At 37.2% G+C, this 18,955-nt stretch overlaps 1 protein-coding gene and 1 long non-coding RNA gene across 2 annotated transcripts; one reads left to right on the top strand and one right to left on the bottom strand.

Moving 5' to 3' along the window:
- The first annotated feature begins 2,924 nt into the window (after positions 1–2,924).
- On the top strand, positions 2,925–6,950 carry LOC133724181 (cyclic nucleotide-gated ion channel 1-like). Its single transcript, XM_062150898.1, has 4 exons — positions 2,925–3,217; positions 3,628–3,739; positions 5,619–5,867; positions 5,984–6,950. The coding sequence occupies exons 1-4, from the start codon at positions 2,985–2,987 to the stop codon at positions 6,332–6,334; spliced, it is 945 nt and encodes a 314-aa protein (XP_062006882.1). The 5' UTR covers positions 2,925–2,984; the 3' UTR covers positions 6,335–6,950.
- A 4,118-nt stretch (positions 6,951–11,068) lies between these two features.
- Positions 11,069–12,256, bottom strand: LOC133724180 (uncharacterized). The gene is made up of 3 exons (XR_009853514.1): positions 12,068–12,256; positions 11,435–11,582; positions 11,069–11,149 (listed from the first exon to the last, which is right to left on the bottom strand). It is a non-coding gene; the product is annotated as an uncharacterized LOC133724180 (long non-coding RNA).
- Positions 12,257–18,955: the final 6,699 nt, after the last annotated feature.

Below are 18,955 nucleotides of genomic sequence, written 5' to 3'. Positions count from 1 at the left end.
TGGCCCTCGTAATTGTATAAACTCTGAAGAGCTTCATGTCACAATTTTCCAATTTACATTTCATGACCCTAGAGGAACTTCAGGTTCCCATATGATCAGGGATCAAGCAACATGCGATTTTGATCATTGTATAATTCTGAGGAACTTCTGGCCCCGTTCAGCTTTGAGAAAATTTCATGTCACAATTTTGATTGTGTAATTCTCGAGGAACTTCAGGTCCTCGTATAATTGGATCAAGAAACTTCTATTTTGATCTCTTGTGATTACAAATTCACAATTACAACCATTATAAATTTTTCATTTGAATTGAACGAGAAAAAGAAAAAAAAATTAAACAGAATTGCTGATTAAATTACAGAGCAATAATATACCTGATCGATTTATTTGATTCATGTTGCCTCTTAAGAGAACCCACATCCGATTAGCTTCTCATATAAAGCAGATCGATAAAGAAGAGTAAAGATAGTTAACATGATAAACGGAAACATATCAGAAGCAACAACAAAATAGTTAATATGCCAATTAAATATAATATATGGAATTGAGTCATCTGCTATACATGCAAACGTTATGATTACAAAGAAGAGTTCAGAACCATCCATTGAAAAAAAATTGATGCATCATTCATATATGCTAAAGATGAAAACAAAACATGAAGCAGAGGCTTTGGTTTAGATAGAAGAAGCAAGGATAAGAACAAAAAAAACGATCATATTTACACAACGAAAACAAAGTTGGATTTGCGTGCTTAGTTTAAGACTTTTAGGCAAAATTAAACTCTTGACTATTCAACCATTCCCATATATGAACGTGAGTGGTATCAAGGCACAAACAAATATATATCGTTCTACTATAATCATAGCAATAGAAGAAGGGTTAGCATCGACAATTAAAAGAAACTCATAGATCAAAATTATTGGTCATAATAAGCAACATCGTTGCACCAAATAACTGTTTGATCATCACAGAGTTAAAAATAATAAAATAAGGAGAGCAAAACGTGCTGATAACGTGTTATAGACTAGAAAGGAGATGATGAGAGAAAAGTTGGGAGGAAGTAGAAGTGTTCTCATTCAGTCTCATTAGCCTCCTTTATATAGAGGTAGGGTTTACATCAAAGTACACAACTAATGATTATTTACGTGGACAGCCATATAGATAATAATATTTACAACATATATATATATATATATACGTAGTCATCCACTTAGGAATGCCACTAATACCAACTATAGTCATAGGTTAACCTAATAACTCCAAGACAATATGGTAATTATGCTCATAATGAATATCGTGAGATTTACGCACCTCTGAATCTTGCTGCGTCTTCACATGCTAACCAAGACAAGCACAAATCGCCGCAATCCGCTCAACACAAGCCTGTCAAGTACCTGGGGTTTGAACCAACTCAGCCTAGATCGGCCTATATCAAGCCTGCAAACCGAGGATCGCTGTTCACCTCGTGTTGAACCAATTCCCACGTAAATCGCTCCAAACAACCACCAAGGATTGACAGAGGAGGTTGCTGTGAGCTCCACAAGCCTGGTTTGAAGCCCCGACGTCGTCGAAGATCGGAGAACCGATCGGGTCCGACTGTCTCTAACTTCGCCACCTTGCAGCGCCGCCGTGGGTGAGAATCGACGCTATAGGATACCATAGGGAGAAGCGCACGGAGGAGGCGAAACGATCTGGGCTCGTCCAGTGGTCTGCCGTCACCGGAGCTGCGAGTTCCGGCCGGGTCGGAAAATCGGGTCCGGGTCGGGTCTGACGCAAAGAAGAGAGAGAACGGAGGTTTTGGCTTTCCGGAAAAGGAAACTCCCAAAATGAAAAATACTAACTTCCGAAAATGGAAAGTTCTATTTATAGTGGTTTCCAAAAAATATCTGAAACTTCCGCATACCATAACTTCTTCATACGAACTCCGATTTCCGCGTTCCACATGTCCACGAACTTGTATCGGACACGCTCTACGACTTTCGTGAAGAAAGTTTTCTGAGAAACCCAATGTATAAAAAATTCAACCTTTTCACCCCCCCCCCCCCCCCCCCCCCCCCCCCCCCCCCCCCCCCCCCCCCCCCCCCCCCCCCCCCCTAAAACCATACCTTTCGAATAAAAATCCATCCGAAACACTTCCGCTCTATCCACAAACCACGAAACCATCCAACAACCACTAATTAAATTCCAGAAAATAATAATGAATTTCCGGGGTACTACAGGTCGAGAACTCGACATATAAATTAAAAAATTAATAAAAAAATTAAAATTAAAAAACAACTCCAACAATAAATACAAAATTATATACAATATAATTCGTAAGTAAACTATAAATTTAAAAGAAAACCATATATAACTCTCGTTTCAAAATCAAAAAACCAATACTAAGAATGAAAAAAAAAAAAGGCAACTTAATTAATATGTCATATATAGTCATTGATTTGTATGACACTGATTATTTTAATACACTTTTATATATGGATTGATCATCACGTGGTTTTTTTTTTTTTTTTTTGGGGGGGGGGGGGGGGGGGCGCACTACATGAAGGGAAGGGTTTTCCTTTAGGTTGGTTAACAACATTCACGTATATTTGTATAACTGACACAAGGCTTGGGGGGTCCGGATCCCGCCGGACCGTAACACATCTCCACCCCTGATTAAGTAGATATATTAATGGAAATTATTCTATGCACCGACGGTGCAAGTGACCAAACCCTTATAAAATAATCTCAACCCTTGATATTTATTATCAACTTTATTTTTAATAAACAAAAAGTGTATTTAATGCAATCTAACCATTCATTTATGTTGGTGCAAGTGCACGGCGGTGCTCTGAATAATCTCTCGTTGTTATTGCACTTAGTTGAATTGAATCAAATATCTTATATTACCATGTTCTTTAATAATATTTGTTGTCTTTTAGGTGTTAGGAGCTTTCTGGTATTTCTTTTCAATTCAACGAGAAACATCATGTTGGCACCGAGCATGTATGGAGCATAGTACAAGTGAGTGCAATTTTTATTGCAAGCAAGACATTTCTTCTAGAAATATGACATTCATTAGTTCTCTAGATGAATTTTGTCTTGTTGATGTTCCGGCAAATGCGACAACACCATTTGATTTCGGAATATTTCTTGATTCCCTTAAGAGTGGCAACACAGGGCATATAAATTTCGCAAAGAAGTTCTTTTACTCTTTTTGGTGGGGACTACGAAATCCTAGGTATGTAGCATGTTACTTTACAATCTTGTCACATTTTGTTCTTTAATGTAAATATCTATATATTAATTATCTGCATTTGAATTTTTGTTTATATCTATTTATACAAAAGAAATTAGTACTAGAATGTTGCTTAATTAAATAGGTTTGATAAAGAGTGTTTTCTCCTTCTTCTTCTTTTTTTGAGAATAAGACTGTTTGAGTGTTTTCTCTTTGGTGAATAGAAAATAAAAATAAAACTCAAAGGGAGATAGGATAAGATCCTCCAAAATGTTGTACAAGTAGATATTAACATAATTAAGCACATTTATAATAAAGAGTGCTTTTTTAAAAACTAATACTTGTATGCCGACCATCAATTGATGTCTCATATATATGTTGCTAATCGTTTGTTAATTATCTTAATTTTGCAGCAACTTTGGGACAAACTTGGAAACAAGTACCTATGTGTTGGAAAACTGCTTTGCGATTCTTATATCTGTTGTTGGCCTGCTTCTTTTCTTATATCTCATTGGAAATGTACAGGTAGGTGAACTTATATTTTCATCTAATTATGCCATGTTTTGACATTGGATTAAATTCAATTTACCATACTGAACTTTATACTGAAAATCATATCAGTCTCTGATGTTTTAATTTCATCAACAACAGCCCTATGCTTACCAATTTGATCAATCTAGTCAAATCCTTCAATTTTGACCGTTAAGTGCTGACGTGGCTCAAATATAACTCATATTTTTTATGACCTGGCGATGACTTGAAATGCTCGTTATGGATCTAGTTGAAAAATCTGGGGGTTTGGCTTCATTTTGGGATCCAATTGCCATTATTCAATCACAAGTCATCGCCTTGTCATAGAAAAAAGTGGTTCATATTCGAGCCAAGTCAGCACTTAACGGTCAAAATTAATGGATTAGACTATGAAAGCATAAGGGTGTCGCTGATGAAATTAAAATATTAGGGATTGACATGATTTTCAGTGTAAAGTTTAAGGTAGTAAACTGAATTTAGTCCTTTTATTTTATTGTTCGGACAACCAATAGATCTTATTCATAACTGGGACATCATTACAATTTCTCTTTCTGGCATTACCTTACAGTAATTTTGCTAGGATTATTGTGAGCATGTAGTTGATTATTATTAGGACTAATTTTAGTTTACCCCCCTGAGGTTAGGGGTCGTCATCATGTTAGTCCCTCTAGTTTCAATTTAATCATGTTAGTCCCTGTACTCTCAAATTTCATCATCCGTGTTCAATTTCTACTATTCCGTCCAATTTGGACCGTTAAGTCTGACTTTTGAGGGCTAAAATGGTCATTTCAAGACAAAAAAAAACTAAAAAAAAAAAAGATTTTTTTTCTTTTTTTAGTTTTTTTTGCATTTTTTTCTGTTTTTTTTTTTGTATTTTTTTTATTTTCTTGTTTTTTTTTATTTTTCTTCGCTTATTATTATTATTATTTTATAATTTTGTCTTCAACCTATACACCACAAGTTATAATAGGTTTATAAAAACAAAAAAAAATACTCTAGGTAGTTAAAAAGCCGCTCACTGGTCTACGATATTTGTGATATATCTCCGATAAAGCGAAGAATTTTAGGATATATCTGTAAAATATAATAGGTTTATAAAGTGAAGAATTTTAAGATATCCTCAATAAAGTGAAGAAATATCTATAAAATATGATTAAAAAAATAAATACAAATATTTTTTCACTTTATTGGGGATATATCCTAAAATCCTTCGCTTTATCGGAGATGTTCCACAAATATCGTAGACCAGCGAGCGAAGAATTTTAGGATATATCCCCAATAAAGTGAAGAAATATCTGTATTTATTTTTTTAATCATATTTTACAAATATTTCTTCACTTTATTGAGGATAATTCTTCACTTTATAAACCTATTATATTTTATAAATATATTTTACAGATATATCCTAAAATTTTTCGCTTTATCGGAGATATATCACAAATATCGTAGACCAGCGAGCGGCTTTTTAACCACCTAGAGTATTTTTTTTTTGTTTTTATAAACCTATTATAACTTGTGGTGTATAGGTTGAAGACCAAATTAAAAAAAATAATAATAATAATAATAATAAGCGAAGAAAAAGAAAAAAAAAAAAAAACAAGAAAAAAAAAATGCAAAAAAAAAAAAAAACAATTTTTTTTTTTTTTTTAAGTTTTTTTTTTGTCTTGAAATGACCATTTTAGCCCTCAAAAGTCAGACTTAACGGTCCAAATTGGACGGAATAGTAGAAATTGGACACGGATGATAAAATTTGAGAGTACAGGGACTAACATGATTAAATTGAAACTAGAGGGACTAACATGATGACGACCCCTAACCTCAGAGGGGTAAACTGAAATTAGTCCTTATTATTATTATTATTTGACATAAACAGACATTTATATCGATGGAAACTGAAAAATCAGAGGAGAGAAGAAAAAAGCTACTCTTGACAGAGATGGATATACAACTGTGGATGGACAGAAATGGTCTGGATAAAGAGATAAAGAACGAAATCAAGGAAATTGTAAAAAAAAAATCGGAGAAAATTAAAGATGTTGATATGGAGAACCTATTCTATATTCTCCCAACGGCAAACCGAATATCTCTGAAGCGAGCTCTGTGCATGGATATACTAAGGAAGGTACGTATGTGCATCTAGCTCACATAGTGGTCAAAATGCCCCCTTAGTTTCGACCACATTATCAAGTCGCCCTTTATAACAAAAATTTGAAGAATTCTGGTCTGTTTTGTATTTAGGTTCCCTTGAGGCTTAAGGCTATGGAAAAGAAACCAGAGGAGAATAAAGAGACCATACAAGAAAAAGTGTTGACGAGCATTTGTGACTTTCTGAAGCCAGTGATCTACCCGGATAATAGATTTGTTTACCGCATGGGAGAACCACTTGATCGCATGCTCTTAATCACAGAAGGTTTAATATGGACATATAACACCACCAGTATCAGTAGGAGCACCAGTAGTGGTAGTACTAGACAAGATGAAGGCCAAGGAACAGGTTCAACGTCCCTTAGGAAAGTAATGTTTACGGCGATGAACTTCTCAGTTGGGCATCTGATAGTCTTAAATCTTTGGACAACCTTCCTATGTTGAAAGCAAATGTCAAAGCTCATGGAAAAGTAGAAGGATTTATTCTTATGGCTAAGGACTTGAAAGTTGTAGTCGACAAATACAAAATCTATTGGCATTTCCGCGATTCTCAGGTAGGACAGGAGGTGGCATGTCAAGCCATTCAAAAAGCTGTCCGCCAATTCAAGCAGCAGCCTAAGAAAGATCAACAAAAGGTCCCCCAATCGGATCCTGCGAAAGTACTTGAGGGTCCACCAACACCGGCAGTCATGGCCCCTCCACCGGAGGCTGCAGTAGTACTCGAGGTTCGATCAGAAGACACAACAACAGTTGGCAGTAAAGTCCCTTAAGGGACTGGTTGTGTTGTGTAAACATTGTGGCACCCCTAGCCTCCTTCCTTCATTGTGAATTTCTGATCGATGCAGCCAGCCATTACCAAATTAATGAGTGCTTAAGAGACCGCGCGGAAGTAATTGTTTGTGTTTTCAGCAATAATTTTATGTATTCGAATAAATTTCAGATTTTTGACTTTTCAAGCATATGAAAAATGTATTTTGGTTTTGTTTGAGATTGCTTATGTAGAAGTTCATTTAGCTCTACAAGATTATATGTATTGAAGTTCTATTTAGTTCAAATCCACATTGAAAATGGTCAAAGGTTTTGGGATATATGAGAGAGGATCCTCTCCTAAGCTTCTTATTTGCCTAAGCTTCCTAACCTTTTTACGAGAAAGCTAGTGACACGTGTATAGAATGCATCTAACGGATGATATCTGTCACGCCTCGAATTTCAAATAAAAGAAATTCAAATGTGAAACGCGATAACTCAACAAAACAGCCAAATGCTTAGAATTTTTTTTTTTTTTTTTCCATTTAAACAAAGCAATAAAATAAACTGAGTCCATACATGTCAATATAGACTCAATCACTATAGTCAAATATTATATCACCAAGTGTTTACATAACTTGAAAGCATCAAAGTAAAAATGTAAACGCTCACTAAGAGCATACTACATACAGCAGTACGATAACAAAATAGATTCTGAACCTAATACTGCTGCCACTACACGCCGCGATCTCAGCCCTGGTGGTCCTAGCCTGTAGGAATAACCCCTACACTATGAAATAGTACACCAGGTTGCAATAACAAACCCGGTAAGCTTTTTAAGCTCGTATGAGTAAACTCAATTAAAATAACACAAACAACGCATGCTTAATTAACAATTTCCAAACTCATGAATAAATTAAGCAACCAAAACAACTCCACAAATTAGTAAGAACTCAAGTCCCTCATAGACAATAAAAGAAAGAAACACCCGAAACTCTCTTTTACAAACATGTACTGATCATGAGAACGATAACACAAAGTTATCCCCCAAGCAGTACATTAGCAGACAGACTAGAGCTCTAACTGATTGTGAGCACTCACCCGGCCAAAGGCGTGGTTCCCGATTCCTTGCCTCGATCACCAATGTGACAATAAGTCCTCAGACCGAAAACATTTAAAAAGTCCCACATGACTCAAAATGTTACACTCAACTCAATCACCACTGTGACAATAGATCCTCAGAACGAAAACATTGAAAAAGTCTCACATAACTCAAAATGTTACACTCAACTCAAGGTATTCTTCAACACAATAAAAATCAACAATTGCATGATATATTGCATTCCCAAAAGGAGTAAATGCTCAAAACAATAACCTGAATAAAACCACAATTATTATACTTCTCACAATGTCACACCATCAAGATATATATTTCACTTAAATACACACACACACACACACACGTAGTCATCCACTCAGGAATGTCACTAATTAATGCCAACTATAGTTCACAATTACAAAACTCGAGAAAAATCATTTTTATAATAAAACCTCATTTTAACTTACCTATGAACCGTAGACGATCAAGTTTATATAATTTAAAACAAATATTTATTTCTGAAAACGATTTCACATTTTAACAAGTAATTCGAATAATAAAGTAACTCCTTTCGTAAATGAACCTCGTGAGATTTACTCACCTCTGAATCCTACTGCGTCTTCTCTTACAACCGAGCTAAAGTACAGAACATGCCCCGTCAATCACCTAAGTAAAATAAGATCTAAACTTAGTACGCGATTAAAACAAAAATGATTACGGTTCGAACCGAGCATTTGAACCAAAAACTGAAGATTTCGTCAATCGAGACGAAACTTCCTTCGAGACCTCCCAAGGTCTTCGAAACACTACTAGGATCAATTTCTCAAAATTATAAGACGATCCAACGGTCGTGTCCTCACGGATCGCAAACCGAGAAAACCGAAACTACGTTAAATCTAGCATGCTTCAAATGGTCACATCATGATACCATAGTATATCAACATGCTCATATAGATGAGTAGATGAAAACCATGAAAACAGAACCCCAAAAACTAGTCAGACGAACAGCCACGCGCCGCCTGCAGTGGTTGAGCGTGGGGTCCACGCGCCGTCGACAACTCCAAAACTGGGTCATGAAACCTATGCCAAAATGTTTATCTCAACATTTACAACAACTTTCACAACTAGCACAAAGTCAGAATCTAAGCCATTTAGCTGGAATTTACCTCGAAAAATCAAGAAATCAGAAAAACCCGACTTTGGATTTTTGATCGATTCTTCCTGCTCGCTGCGAATTGGTTCAAGCCACTTGGAGGGAACTATCAACATCTCCTAGGCTTCAAGAAATGACCAGTGGCGCGGCCAGAGGTGGCCGGAGGACGGAGAACTCATGGCGGACCGAAAAGCGCTGCCGCTCTTGCTGCGTCGTCCAGGTGGCGATTCGCCGTGAACCACCACCACAGACTTAAAGAGGATGAAGAGGCGGTTCAAATGGGACCGCTGGCCACCGGATTGGTGGTCGGATGGCAAAGATATGGCCGTAAGAAGAAAACGGGTCGGAGGGAGGTAGAGAGAAAAAAATCAGATCGGGGTTTCCAAAAACGGAAACTAGGGTTTTTCTGATATTTTTTTCCAAATTTTTCTATTTATCCAAAATTAGAAACTTTTTTCGATGACCATAACTTCTTCATATGAACTCCGATTTTCGCGTTCCGTATGTTCACGAACTCGTATCGATGCGCTCTACGATTTTCGTTAAGAAAGTTTTCACAGAATCGTAATGTATAAAAAGCCAACCCTTGAATCGAAACATTCCGAGCGAATAATTGTCCGAAATAATTTCTATTTCTCAATTTACATAAGAATAAGGCACTGAAACGATAATTTGTACTAACTTGGACCTTTATTAATTTTACGGAAAAATACAATAAATTAATACGAAAATCCAGGTCATTACAATATCAGTTTTTCCCCCGCTACTTTTATTATTTTATTTTGTCAATCCTTCCTCTGACCAAGTACTACTCCTTTGTCTTCTTCAAGTTAAAACTCAGATTTTTCAACACCTCATCATGTTCCTCTAAAATCATGGTCATAGACTCATAGCAGAGCTTATTTTTATTTGTTCCCTTCCTTATTTATCTTAATAATGCCATTATTTTTCTTTGTTCTTCTTAATTGATGTTTATAATTGTTGTCTAATAGTCAAAAGGGGTTGTCCTACCCATCTCAAAAAACAGAGGGTGATGAAATTGAAGCATAAGAAAGTTCATTCCATGAATTCTTTGAACAGAAACAATGATTTTAGCTCCCATTTAGATTGAAATCTATCTGTCTTCATGTTTTTCTTTCTTTCTTTTCTCTAAATGGTGTTGTTTTTCATGTCTAGGTTTTGTTCGATCTGCTACAAGATTTTTGTCTTAATTTGATGTCTTAATCTTTGATTTCTTGGTTTTCTTCTTTCTACCTCCAACTCACTTCCTTTCTTTGTTAGAATCAAAGATAGTTGTTCTTCCTTATCTTGGATTTTTTTTCACAAACTAACACAACACATGAAAGAGCGACCCACCCTCCCATTTTCAGATTAAACCAAAATCCAGATACCTCAATGACACATATAAGATTTTCTCTATGCAATTTTGGGTTGTGAGAGTGAAAACTAGGAGGAAAAGACGAACATAACACTACACCATAAACATTCATTTATAGCGCTCAAAAAACGCTATGTCTACCACAACTATAATAGATCTAAGGTCTATCATAGCATTTCCGCAAATGCTATGAAAAGATCAACATTCATAGTGTTTTGAAAGCGCTATTGTATAGACTTTTGATAGCACTTCATAAACGCTATGTTAAACATTCCATAGCATTTAGTGAACCGCAATATTAAACAATCCATAAATGCTATAACTGCATATGCTACAACATATAAAAAACGCTATTGTTCATCATTCAATAGCATTTTTATGGTGCTGTCCTATACTTAATGCATTAATATGTAAAATAAATTAATATGTAAAATACATTGTCACAACACCTTGGAAATACAATAATAATTTTTCACATAAAAAATGCACCATTTTCATTAATAATCTCAAAAGTAACAAATATACAATGTGACATCCCTTAAATTACACAAGCACTTTATACCTCAGCCAACAAGGTATTTTCCTTCTATATTAATGATACAAATCTTGCTAGAATTAACACACCAGCAATGGTCTTGGGCTTTCTTTTGATTGTCCACATGAAACTTAGCACAGTGGTTGATGACATGCTAATTTCTTGAACACTTTGTACAAACAAGTATTGTTGGTTCATTGACTAAAGAGTTACTAAATGTGGAACAATAATTATAATTAAGAAGCTATAATGATGAAGTGACTGACCACATAATGCTTTTCTAATTCAGTGTTTGTCCACATTGGTCTTTTATACTTCTCACAGCCATTGAAACTGCTAACTGAATTCTGCAGGCAATTGCAACTAATAAGAAAGTTTGAAAGAATAATTGCTAGATTATAGATACTTGAGTAGGTTGTATATAATGCATAATCAAACAATATTCAAGTTAATACCCACTACATTGCTGAATGAAAACACAACTTACAATTATGTATGCAAATCCTGACTATAATTGAATTGACAACCCAAAATTAAACTTGCTTCGTTAAAGCTTCAAAGTTTCAAAGTCAAATAGAGAAAATGACATCTAAACAAGGGGAATATATATATATAACAACAAATTTAATTACCTTGAAAGAACCATTCACTTTTCAACTCCTCAAGCATTCCAACTCTTGAGCTTTCTCTCTGAGTTTCAACCTTACATCACATAAACAACCATTTCTCTAACTTTGAAGTAATTCTGGTTCACTCAATACACATATAACAAGCTAAAGCCTGCAATACACAATAGGCACCCTTAGTTAGAAGTACAACATTCAATAGACGTGATGAGCTATATATTAAGAAATGAACTGAAATAAGCAACTTTTGGAATTTCAGTATTGATTCCCAGTTCATTGTCTCCATGCATTCTACCTTAAGTATATATACAACTATAATGTAACAAATGGCCAAAATCTCATCTCTCACTATCTCTCTTATTTTGTGCACTTTCCCTTTTTTAATTACAACAAAGAAAATGGAACCAAAACTAAAGATGTTATAAGCAGCAGACCATAAGAACTTATATTCCAACTTATAGTGTCAATTGATGCTAGTAGTCCAGTGATCATTCTAGGATTCCCTTAGGTGCTTAGAATCATTCAACTAAAGGTCAGGAATATCATGGCCTCCCTGGCCAATCATAAAGCATATTAAAACTTCAAAACAGAAATATGAATTCTTTCATGGCATATGGAACAAAAGAACTAAATGTAAACCTTGATTTAGTTGCTTGACAACTTAAGCAGTTCTTGGGTCTTGATTTATTTTGAGATCATCACAGTTTGCCAAAAGAGTACTAATACCTGCATTGTAATACATATTTTGTTATACATGTTCAAGATAAATATGACACAATCAATCAAAGAAGTCAACTTGGGATTTACCGATTTCAGCTAGAGGCAAAGATGAATTCTTATACGAAGTGGTGTTAGCTCAGTGGTTAGAGCACCCACTACCTATGTACGAAGTCATGGGTTCGAGTCACCATGGGGGCAGGAGTGAAACCCTTTGATCCTCTTTTTAATAAAAAATAAAAAACAGGTGAATTCTTATATCAGCACCTGTTTTGTGTACATATTGATTACACGTATTTATATGCGCGTAATTGCGTCTTAAACACTAGAACTAAGCTAATCTCCAAACCAATTATTATGTAATTAATTAACTTTTATTTATTTTGTAGGGAATAAGTGGAGTTGCAGAAACCGAAAGAAAATAGTGCAAAATTGAACCAATTTAGAATTTCCGACAATATGATGAGAAAAGTCAGCGATTGATCAACGGGTTGACCAAGGTCAACGTCATCAGAGTGTGAAGCTTATGTGTTGGTACTTTTTTTTTTGGTCTGACTTATGTGTTGGTACTTGGTGGAAGAGAAGAAAAAAAGTGGTTCTAGTTGGACCTCCAAATTTGATATTTGGACCTCCAACTTCTTTTAATTATTAATAGATTTTGTCTAGTTATATGAAAAGACAAATAAGGACAAAGAGAGAAAAATAGAAAAATAAATAAATAAATACTCTTCTTACCTCCTCCAACCAAATAAAACATTAAATTAAATTGATTTTTTTTCTCGAAATTTCCTTATATTGCCTATATAGTTTTATAATTTACCTAAAACAATTAAGTAAAAATAATAATTTCTATAAATGGCCCATCATTTAATACAAAAGTACATTCAAAACAATCGGATTTGGAATTTTCTTAAACTAAATTAATTGAATATTATGATATAGATATTACTTGATCTTCCCAACCCAAAACCGTTGAAATCCTTTTTTTAGCAAATTCAAAGGGATTCCAACAACATATCAAGATTGAGAACCAACTCTCTGATTAATTTTGGTGGAAGACAGACCTACTCATAAGAGAGCAATATCATGTAATTTTGATTCATTCTTCTTCTCATGGTTGAAGATAGAATAAAAAGTAAAGTAACAGATTATTCTATTTCATGTTCAAGGGCGTTTTGGTAAAAATAAGGAGGTCTACTTAGCTTTTCAAGTATTCTAAAAAGTAAATTAGAGGTATACTAAACATGGTAAGTCCAAATAACAAATTTGGAGGTCCAACTAGAACTAATAAAAGAAAATGAAAGAAGAAAATGGATGCTACACACGTGTTGACAATTTAATTAAGCAAACCCTTGCTTAATTAACCCTTACTAACTCCTTTTAGTTCAAAAAAAAAAAAAAAAATTAACCCTTACTAACCAATCCTCCTTCTTTTTGTATTACCACGTGCCAGACCACTTCTTCCTTTCACCTTGTCCACTTCCATGTTGCCACGTGGTCTTCCTCATCCAAATCTTAGCCACAGACCCATCCATTCCTCTAGGTCACAAAAACGGCAGCAGAGACACAATTATATAAATTCTCATCCCTTCTACAGCGCCACACCACTTAAACAGGGGCAGCCCTTTGGGCTGCTCTCTTCTCCCATCCTCTTCCTCCATTTTCCATTTTGTTTTAGTTTTAGTTTAGGGAATTTAAGGATTTACTCACACAAAACTTCAAGGATTCATCAAAGGCTTCTCCTCTACAATATCCAAGACTTGGGTAATTGTGGGAGTTATAATTCAAGGATAGTTGTAAGACCTCGGAAATTTGTTATTAATTTCTAAATGTTTCATGGGATTAATAAAGTGTTCGTTTGTACGATTTCGTGGTTCGAGGGCGGAGTGGAATTATTTTCGGACGAATAATTATTCGAAGTGCACGTTTTAGGGGGGTTGCAAAGGTTGACTTTTTATTCGTTAAGTTTCTCTGAAAATTTCATTCACGAAAGTTGTAGAGCGTGTCGATACGAGTTCGTGGACATGTGGAACGCGAAAATCGGAGTTCGTATGAAGAAGTTATGGCCGTCGGAAAACGTTTCCATTATGGTATATATGGGATTTTTCCGGAAAAATATCAGAAAATACCAACTTTCCATTTTTGGAAAGTTTTCTCTCTCCTCTCTCCCGACCTCAGTTCCGCCCAGCCAACTTCGGCGGCTTCGTTCTCCGCCGTCCGGCCACCATAGGCAGTGATTTTTGTCCCTATTTCTTCGCCTCACTCCCGTCTAGCACCCTGTGAAGTTTCACTGTGTGGGTAGACCTGTGCACGACGCAGCAACTCCGGGAAGTTTGGCACCCGAACTGCAAATCGCTCAGATCGGAGATCACGTTTCCGGCCACCATAGCCGGTGATCCTTGGGGGCTTTTGAAGCCCAGAGGACGTAGATGCTTCCCTCCAAGCGGCTTGCAACGATTCAACCTGTGGAGCTCGAATTTGGAAGATTGGGAATCTAGGGTTCATCGGTTTTCAAAACTTGCGAGGTAAATTCTGGCCAAATGGCTTTGATTCTGACTTTGTGCTAGTTATGAAAAATTTTCTATGTGTTTTTCTTGTGCTTGTTAAGTTATCACGTTTCGGATTTGAATTTAATTATTCAAAATTCGGGGCGTGACAATAGTCATGTTAGTTTTCTAGTTAATTGTGGCTACCCTTTTTTTCTCTTACACTTCTCTTCTCTTTTGTATTTGAATTTTGTAATTTTGATGTCTATGATTATGGGTTGTGAGTAATTTCCTTGTTGGGGGTTAGGGATGTGTGCCGTAACCCAAATTTTGTGTAAAAGATGTTTAATTTAATGTATGTTGAGAAGTAAATCAGTTCGTATCTTCTATACTAGGAAAGTAGTGATCTGTTTGTATTAGATAATCAATTGTGAATATTCTGTACACCTTAATTGTAGGGATAGTTACCTTGTAGAGGTAAACACTGCTTGTATATCAATTCTATCGTGAATGAATGAAACATACGTTTGCAAAACCATCTTCTTTTCATGGTATCAGAGCAGGACGAAAATCCTACTTCTGCTCACGCTGTGCTTTGCATTCTCATACAGTAGCCTTCTCCCAATCCTCTCCTATCACTGCCGCATCCTAGCCTCTCGTGCTGCAGATTTTTTTTCACCCTTCATCATGTCTGGGGATGAAAAGACAGGAGGAAGCAAGGATGTTCCTCCCAAATCGGATCTTTCCAATCCTTTCTTCATTCACCATTCAGATCATCCAAGTTTGGTTTTGGTTTCCAAACCACTTAATGGAGATAACTATTCCACATGGCTGAGAGCCATGACCATTGCTCTCAACGCAAAGAACAAACTCGGCTTCGTCAATGGCACCATCAAACCCCCATCGGTAGACAAATATCCAGATGATTATGCGACTTGGTCTCGGTGCAATGATATGATTCACTCTTGGATCATTAATTCCGTAGCTCTGGAAATCTCTGATAGTGTAATCTATTACACAACTGCTCGTGAAGTTTGGGAAGACCTTCGTGAGCGTTTCTCTCAAAGAAATGCTCCTCGCATCTTTGAAATCCAGCGAGAAATTGCTTATCATCGGCAAGAACAACTCTCTGTTTCAGCCTACTACACCAAATTGAAGAGTCTATGGGATGAATTGGCTTCATATACTGATGTCTCTTCATGTACCTGTGGTGCACAACATGACCGGCAGAAATTGATGCAATTTTTGATGGGTTTGAATGAATTCTATAGTGTGAGCCCCCGAAAATTTCGTTTAATTTTTTTGAGGTAATTTTTCGCCAATAAGATTTTTCGCCAGGTGATTTAAGTGAAGAAATTGACCTTGGAGATCAATTCGGTGTCGAGACTTCGATTTGGGCCTTATAATTTAAGTGTGGGCCAGAGCCGTTTTGTTTTGGGCCTAGAAGGCTACAAAGGTCTAGTGAGGCGACCGTTGGTTGAAGTTTCGAAGACGATAAATTGAGTTGTAACGAAGTTTTTGATTTTTAATTTGGGAAAATTTCAAGAATAGTACATGAAGTATCACCCGTTCTAACCTTTCGTGAATCAAGTTTTGTTAAAATCAAAACGGTACATCAAGTTCAAATTTCTACCCAATTTAGGTACATGCCGTTACGGGTTCCGTTAATTAGTGTGTTTTCCGTCATATTTACAGGGGCAAATCAGTCACACCCTACTTTCCCTCCATTTGAGAGCGCCACATCATCACATTTCCTTCTAATTCACTAACCTCCTAAACAGTAAAAAGTGAAGAGTTTTCCCTCTAAAAAACCAATGTTCAACAACAACTATTGACCTAAACTTCAATAGCAGGACTATGAATAGTGGGAAAACTGCCATATTGTAACCAAATGGGACAAAAGCAAGACCCAAACTTGTAATCAAACCAAAAACCAAAGTAACCAACTGGGAAAAAGCAAGACCTAAACTGGTAATCAAAGATGATTGAAAAAAAAAAAACAAAACAAAGCTGGACACCCAGCTCTCTCTCTCTCTCTCACCGAAATCTGATCTGCCTCTCTCCCTCAATCTCTCCTTCGATCCAAAACCCAGCCTTTCTCGTACTAACCGCAGTCGACCACCACACTTTCCAAGTCTCTGGTTGCGGGATGGGGGAAGAGAAAGGGTTGGGTCTATGGTAGCATCGAGCAAATTCCGATCAATCAACTCTCCAACAACAACAGTCAAACTCAATTAACACTACAATTCGCTCCCCTGATCATCTACAAACCCCAATTTCCACACAATTAGCAACTAGAAGCTGAATCAAACCCCTAAAATCATGCTCATACAATCCAATTCAATCAACACCAAAACTCACTGAACTCTAAAACCATAGAAATTTTAACCAAACTCACCCAATAGTGCCTGGATAAAGTCTCCCAGCTGCCGCCTCCACCTCATCCCCCGTCTAATCAACCCCATCATCGCTGCCCATGCTCAGCATCGTCGTCGCACGGACCTGATCCTTCTCTGACTCCAAACCCGCCCTCACCCCTTCATTCGCCGGTACCTAAAGCTTCTTGACCCTATTGACGAATCCATCTCCGGCGGCCCTCTTCTTCCTCACCACCACTCGCTGGCTGGAGCACGGCTGATGACTCGCCGATATCCTCCTCCCCACTTCCATTGTCAACTCTCATATTTCATACAAAGGGAAAGAAAAAAAAAAATCTTTTCAGATCAGAACAAGGCCCCCACAATTCAGATTGTGAGATGATCCAACTCTGACTTTGGGGTTGAAATTGTAAGAGAAAAGGAGAGATAATGTCTCTTGGGAGCCAGCAAAGGGGAGAGAGGGGTTGGGTCTGTGGGAGAGAGAGGGAAAGAGCCAGAGTCAGAGTGTCGAGATCGAGAGAGAGAGAGAGAGAGGAAACTGTAAAAATACCATATGGTTCTTCAACAAAAGAATAATTACAAAAAATTAACGATATTGTTGACGGCATACACTAAAATTGGGCCGAGATTTAAAAGTCATGTACCGTTTTGATTTTAACAAAACTTGATTCACGAAAGGTTAGAACAGGCGATACTTCATGTACTGTTCTTGAAATTTTCCCTTTTAATTTTTACGAAATCGAGTTTTGGGCCTAGGACGAAATCGAGAAGTAATTTAGGAAGTTTTCAATGAAAAATGAGTAAAAGAAAAGTTACGAGCCCAAAACCGAAAGTAATTAGCTAGTTGAGTTTCGAAATTCGTCGCAAGGGCAAAATGGGTGTTTCACAAACATGGGTATAAATAGAAAACTTGGAAACCCTAGTCTCATTTCTCTTCCTCTCTCCCTCTCGGCCGCATCCTCACTCTCTCTCTCTCTCTCTCCCGACCTCTCTGTCTCGTCCTCCCACTGCCAGCGCCGGAAATCACCATCCCTGGCCACCACCTCGCAAAACTGCCACCACCAATCGATCCAGCATCCAAAACCAACCCAAGCCCGAGCCTTACCGTCGACATGCATCGCCGGTAGCCTCTGCGCACGACCACCCAAGGCTGCAACGCCACTGCTGCTCGACCCTCGCCGGTTCCCAGCCATCCCTTCACTACACCGCCACCTCCAGTGAGCTCAGAGAGCGCCGACCATCAAGCCCCAACATCCCATCACCAGAAGACGTCGAACGCACATCGTCGGAAATCGAGCTCTGCATGCCTTCATTCTCTAATCTCCAGCTCGAATCGAGCTTCAACACTCCCATAAACGAAGTCGGAGCTCCATTATCCTTCGAAACCCAAACTCCCAACCTCTGACTCCGACCAGAGCCGCCGCACGCGCCGCCGCTGGCGCGTGGACCACCATAGCTCCGTCGCTCACGGTCGCCGGAAATCGTCAGGACTTCTTGATTAGGTAATTTCTTGATTCCCCTTTTAGCTGGAGCTTCTGGTTTGGTCTAGATTGAAAACCCTAACTCTATTCCTTAATTTGAAACCTATGAGGATTATGGAGTATGCGTTTTGGAGGTTTTGGAGGAGGGAGAAACTGTTGGTTCAGCCTAATTGGTATTAGAGACTGGTAAGGATTTCCGAACTCTGTTTTGGATGAAAGATTGGTTGAGGATTGTTCATTGGTGGTATAATTTCTGCTAGGGAACAAAATGAATGATGGTGGTGGAAATGCAACCATGCTAAATCAAGTCACTGTGGAAAAGAAGTTATGGTAAGGGTCTGGGTATCTTGAACATGTATTGTTGTGATCTGATTGTATAAGTTGAAGTTGTGGTTTGATTGAATAAGTGAAATGAACTTTGGTTTGCAATACTGAAATGGTTAGTGCTTCAGAGAGTGGTCGGTT

Source organism: Rosa rugosa, unplaced genomic scaffold (assembly GCF_958449725.1).
Source record: "Rosa rugosa unplaced genomic scaffold, drRosRugo1.1 SCAFFOLD_160, whole genome shotgun sequence".
Taxonomy (NCBI): domain Eukaryota; kingdom Viridiplantae; phylum Streptophyta; class Magnoliopsida; order Rosales; family Rosaceae; genus Rosa; species Rosa rugosa.
The sequence above is the reverse complement of the archived record's forward strand: the minus strand, read 5'-3'. Positions and strand labels throughout refer to the sequence as shown.

Bases quoted from the DNA above. Each gene is read 5' to 3' on its own strand.
- LOC133724181 (XM_062150898.1), top strand. From the start codon at position 2,985: ATGGAGCATAGTACAAGTGAGTGCAATTTTTATTGCAAGCAAGACATT. The intron at 3,218-3,627 runs GTATGTAGCATG...TTAATTTTGCAG, and splicing joins TGGGGACTACGAAATCCTAG to CAACTTTGGGACAAACTTGG. The intron at 3,740-5,618 runs GTAGGTGAACTT...TGACATAAACAG, and splicing joins ATCTCATTGGAAATGTACAG to ACATTTATATCGATGGAAAC.